The following is a 5,820-nucleotide window of genomic DNA, read 5'->3' as shown; positions in this document are numbered from 1 at the left end:
CTCTGTAATTATTTGTATCTAAAGCGTCCCCTTTACCTTTGTAGCAGTTGACTATGATGCTGCTACACCAGTCATAGGGTATGACTCCTTCGTGTATCACCTGGTTCGTAATACGGGTGACTAGGCTATAGCCAACACTGCCAGATATTTTGAGCATCTCTGCAGTGATTCCTGATGGGCCGGGGGCTTTCCCGGTCTTCATACTCTTAATTGCTTTATCTACCCTGGTACTATCAACTCGGATAGCTGGTCCCTCTATTGGGTCGACATAAGGCAGGCTCTCTTTCTCCCATTCATTCTCTTTATTAAGCAATCTATCGTAGTGGCATCTCCAGACCTCTTTCTTTGCATCCTCATTTAATGCAAGGTAGCGAATTCCCTCAAAATGCTACCTGTGGTAGACTGGTGTTCTATTTAGTTTTAGTCACTTTCCTCCTGTGAATTCAATCATTCAGTGGTTTTTCAAGAAGCCACCATAAGTCAGAAGCCATTAATTATTTTGGTTCACATACTTTTCCATTGCATCCAGACTCATTCTAATTAGAGTCTCCATGTGCTGGTTAATATTTAATGATGTGTGATGGCTGACATGCAACAATGCATTCTATGTTAAGTTCATCTCACTCAGGCAACTAACATCAACTGTGTTTTTCTCAGTTACAAAAAATCCTCAGTTGAATTTTTAAAAATAAAACTTTTAAGAAATATTTTCTACAAATGTGTGGTAAGTAGCTTGCTTACCAACCACATTGTTCCGGGTTCATTCCCACTGTGTGGCATCTTGGGCAAGTGTCTTCTACTATAGCCTCGGGCCGACCAAAGCCTTGTGAGTGGATTTGGTAGACGGAAACTGAAAGAAGCCCGTCGTATATATATATATATATATGTGTGTGTGTGTGTGTGTTTATATATTTGTGTGTCTGTGTTTGTCCCTCCAACATCTCTTGACAACCGATGGTGGCGTGTTTACATCCCCATAACTTAGCAGTTCGGCAAAAGAGACCGATAGAATAAGTACTAGGCTTCCAAAGAATAAGTCCTGGGGTTGATTTACTCGACTAAAAGGTGGTGCTCCAGCATGGCCACAGTCAAATGACTGAAACAAGTAAAAGAGTAAAGAGTAAATAATATAACTACTTACTACACCATGTCCAACTGGAGTCCAAGCGACAAAAGAGAACGCGATAATTTCATTATTTGGCCCTCTAAATGGGGTGGTAAACCTGGAAGACAATAATACAAATAATAGTTATTTATTTACTAAAGTCTTGATTAGCATTACAATTGTTAACCTATTAAAAATTCTAAAATCATCAACATTTTCAATTCCCTTCATATAGTAAAAGTAATCATTTTAAACTGTAGATATGGAGTTGTGTTTAAGCAATTGAAATGCTTTTCCTGTGGATCTCTACTAATCTTAATTTCAGTGCTATATTCAAATGTCACAGCAAATCACATTGCTGTGACTTCTACTTTTTGCTTTGAAAATCAATTACATTAGTCATCATTCTTTAATACGTATTGAACTCTAATATGGTTTATCTCTATGGAAGTGTTGTCTAGCCTCTATGACTTTAAGCAATTATTGTATTCTATAAAGATTTTTAATATTTAAGTGATTTTCATTCCCTTAGACATTCCATTCATTTCTCAATTTTAGTTTAAGACAAATGAATCAGCACATCAACCACCTTTAACCACTTTATTCAGTCCATAACAAATCCTTGTACAATTTAATCACAGTTTTAATAAGCATTACTTAATATCATCACCACTATCACTAACAACATCAGGGATGACAACAACTACAAATATTTCATGTCCAGAAAATCTCAAAGGCGGCGAGCTGGCAGAAACGTTAGCACACCAGGCGAAATGCTTAGCGGTATTTCGCCTGCCACTACGTTTTGAGTTCAAATTCTGCCGAGTTCGACTTTGCCTTTCATCCTTTCGGAGACGATAAATTAAGTACCAGTTACATGCTGGGAGTCGATGTAATTGACTTAATCCCTTGTTTGTCCCCTCTATGTTTAGCCTCTTGTCGGCAGTAAAGAAATAAGAAAATCTCATATTTGCATTACTTATATTTATTTATGTTATACTCATGTTCCTTTGCAGTATCCATAGACATATGTAGGCCATGGCTGTGTGGTGAGAAGTTTCCTTCCCAAACACATGCTTCTGGGTTTAGTCCCACTGTGTGGCACTTTGGGCAAGTGTCTTCTACTATAGATCCAGGCTAACCAAAGCCTTGTGAGTGGATTTGGTGACTAGACTCTGAAAGAAGCCCATTGTGTGTGTGTGTGTGTGTGCTGAAAAGTTCCCAGCTTTGTGGAAAAGAAAATACAGGAGGATCAGTTAGTTATGATTCTATTTGCCATATTCCCCTCTCAACTTATTGCAGCAGTCCTTTAGTTTTCTAAGCCTTGTAAAAGAACTCAGAAGGTTAGGCCTCCAACCAGGCCTTAAAGTCAAGAATTTTTCAGCACCCCCTCATATATGTGTGTGTGTTACTGTTTCCTTGCCTTGACATTGTATGATAGTTGTAAATGAGGGTCACTATCATGCAAGCAGTGCCCTTTGTTTCCAAAAACATGTCTGGCCATGGGGAAATATTATCCTGCTTGGAAGCAGGTGAAGTTTGGTGACAAGATGGGCATAAAACATTAATTCTGACCCGTACAAGCATGGAAAACTGGGCATTAAAACAATAATAATAATGATCCTTTCTACTAAAGGCATAAAACCTGGAATTTGTGGGGAGGGGTATAGTCAATTACATTGACCCCAATACTTGACTGGTACTTAATTTATTGACCCCGAAAGGATGAAAGGAAAAAATCAACGTTGGTGGAATTTGAGCACAGAGCATTAAGACAGACAAAATGCTGCTAAGCATTTTGCCTGGTGTGCTAACGTTTCTGCCAGCTTGCCACCTTAATGTTGATGATGTCTACAAACATAAAATTGTCACACATTAACCCTTTAGCATTTAATCTGGCCATATCCGGCCAAAAGTATTCTGCCTGTTTTATGTTCAAACTGGCCAAACCTGGTCTCTCATACCAACCCTACAATATTGTTTTAAAAATTAACAGCTACCTCATCAAAATCTCATAGCTACAAGATAATGTATGATTAGTTCAAAACAATGTAGATGAAAAAGCATTAATTTTGGCAGAATAATGCGAACACTAAAGGGTTAAACACATGCACATAACATACATCCATTAACGTATATGTATGTAAAGTAAACAATAAAAAGACCTCTGGTTTCAACAATGAAGATTCTGTTTTTTGACCAAGTGATTCACCTGTTCATTGAATTAGACTGTGAGGGGCTGAATATTCTACAGACAAATGTACCCTTAATGTAATTCTTAGGCATAATCAGTGTGATACATTATGTGACAAGGCTATTCCTTGGAATTACAAGTACAATCCATCCAACAAGCTTCCACACAGTTTCTGGCTGTCCACTTTCATTCATAAAGCTAGGGTTGACCTGAGGCTATGGTAAAAAATATATACGAAAGATGCTATGCGGTGGGATTGAATCTTTGATGTTGCAATTGCAAAAGCGAACTTCTCTTAACCATTTGGCTATACCGAATACAGACATACACAAACACAAACATACATATATATATATATATATACAAGTATTTTCCCATGTGAATTGAAATGCACTTGAGACCTTAATTTATATACTTACATTATTCTGATGGGTGATTACATACAACTACAATCCTTTGATCTTCAAACTTAGCTATTATGAATTTTGAGATGGTGAAGAGATAATGTAAACGAATAAATTAAAAGATCTTAAATGCATTTCCAGCCTGATTTGTTAATGTACACACACACACACACACAGAGAGGCTAAATTAATATTTTCCTAATAGAAGCCTCTAGGTTTTGTAAAGCAAATGAGGTAAAAAAAAAGAAATGTGTTCCTCCCTCCATGCCCATTGACACTGCAAGGGCACCTAGAATAGATTTCCTTGTGAAGAGGCAATGATCTCAGTAGCACTTAGCAAGCCAAGTAAATATTTGATAAGTCCACAACCCATTTGTTGTGATAACTAATTAGAGTCAAGTATCATTTGCAACAGATGAGCTGTAGATTAATCAAGTGTTAGTTGTTGTTTAGTCCTGGGTCATCCTTCATTGAGATTTATGATCAAGGGCATTTCATTATGACTGTTTTTTTTATTTTTTATTCAGGACTACATTGTTAAATATGTCATTGATTTTTAAGATGGTAGAGTGTGATTTGAGTGAGGTCTATCAGCTATTTTTAGCAGATTAGGTGACCATGTAGAGACTTCATCATAAGCTTGTAGTTGCATCTGACTGTTGAGAGCTGTAGTTGTAACTTCCAGCAATTAACAATTATTCTAAGCAGGTATCACAATAGGTGTACAGTCAGGGTAACAACTGTGGTAGAGTGTCACAATGAGATACAAAATAACAAACTTTTTTTACTTTTTACTTGTTTCAGTCATTTGACTGCGGCCATGCTGGAGCACCGCCTTTAGTCGAGCAAATCGACCCCAGGACTTATTCCTTGGAAGCCTAGTACTTATTCTATCGGTCTCTTTTGCCGAACTGCTAAGTTATGGGGACGTAAACACACCACCATCGGTTGTCAAGCAATGGTGGGGGACAAACACAGACATGCAAACACACATACATATATCTATCTATCTATATATATATATATATATATACGACGGGCTTCTTTCAGTTTCCATCTACCAAATCCACTCACAAGGCTTTGGTTGGCCCGAGGCTATAGTAGAAGACACTTGCCCAAGGTGCCACGCAGTGGGACTGAACCCGGAACCATGTGGTTGGTAAGCAAGCTACTTACCACACAGCCACTCCTTTTCAATTTTTTGTTCTTTATACATTCGATGTGGTCAAACTTGGCTCAATCATACATGAACTTTTATTCTTGTTTCAGTTATTTGACTGTGGCCATGTTGGAGCACCGCTTCACGAATGACCATGAGTTCCCCTCTGAGACACAAGTCTGGGCAAGGTTGTTTATGGAAGACCAGCATACCAGGCTCCCTTCTCCATGCTACCGGTGTTATTCAAGGGAAAAGCAAAGGCTGATACAGCTTGGCACCAGTGATGCTGCAACTCATTTCTACAGCTGAGTGAACTGGATCAACGTGAAATAAAGTGTCTTGCTCAAGAACACAATACACTGCTTGGTCTGGGAATCAAACTCACTACCTCATGATTGTGAGCCCAATGCTCTAACCAGTGAGCCATGCACCTTCACACACACACACACACACACACACACACACACACATATATATATACATGGCCAGGTTGGCATTAATTTTTGTATACATATATATGTATATGAAAGTTAATATCAACCTGACCCTTGAATGCCTGTGTTGCATGCATTTCAATCAGGTCTTCAACCTGAGAGTAACTTCCACTAATTTCAGAGATCCTGAGAAAGGCAATGGGTGTTGCTAGGACTTCTTTCTATATTTCAGCTGGTTCTTCAGTACATTATCAATATTGCCAAACTTGGCTCAACCATGAACAACAGCTGCCTTGTTTTTACATATCTATTTACTCTTTTACTTGTTTCAGTCATTTGACTGCGGCCATGCTGGAGCACCGCCTTTAGTCGAGAAAATCGACCCCAGGACTTATTCTTTGGAAGCCTAGTACTTATTCTATCGGTCTCTTTTTGGCGAACCACTAAATTACGGGGACGTAAACACACCAGCATCGGTTGTCAAGCGATGGTGGGGGGACAAACACAGACACACAAACATATAC

At 38.5% G+C, this 5,820-nt stretch overlaps 1 protein-coding gene across 4 annotated transcripts in view; it reads right to left on the bottom strand.

The window, feature by feature from the left end:
* The window catches only part of LOC106877900 (dipeptidyl peptidase 4), a 611,833-nt gene that overhangs the window by 82,917 nt on the left and 523,096 nt on the right, over window positions 1-5,820 (bottom strand). For all 4 annotated transcript variants that reach the window (XM_014926948.2, XM_014926949.2, XM_014926950.2 and 1 more), the window contains exon 7: window positions 1,142-1,223. In XM_014926948.2, coding sequence (XP_014782434.1) covers window positions 1,142-1,223 — 82 coding nt within the window. The remainder of the gene's footprint in view (window positions 1-1,141; window positions 1,224-5,820) is intronic.

Source organism: Octopus bimaculoides, chromosome 4 (genome assembly GCF_001194135.2).
Source record: "Octopus bimaculoides isolate UCB-OBI-ISO-001 chromosome 4, ASM119413v2, whole genome shotgun sequence".
NCBI lineage: Eukaryota > Metazoa > Mollusca > Cephalopoda > Octopoda > Octopodidae > Octopus > Octopus bimaculoides.
The sequence above is the reverse complement of the archived record's forward strand: the minus strand, read 5'-3'. Positions and strand labels throughout refer to the sequence as shown.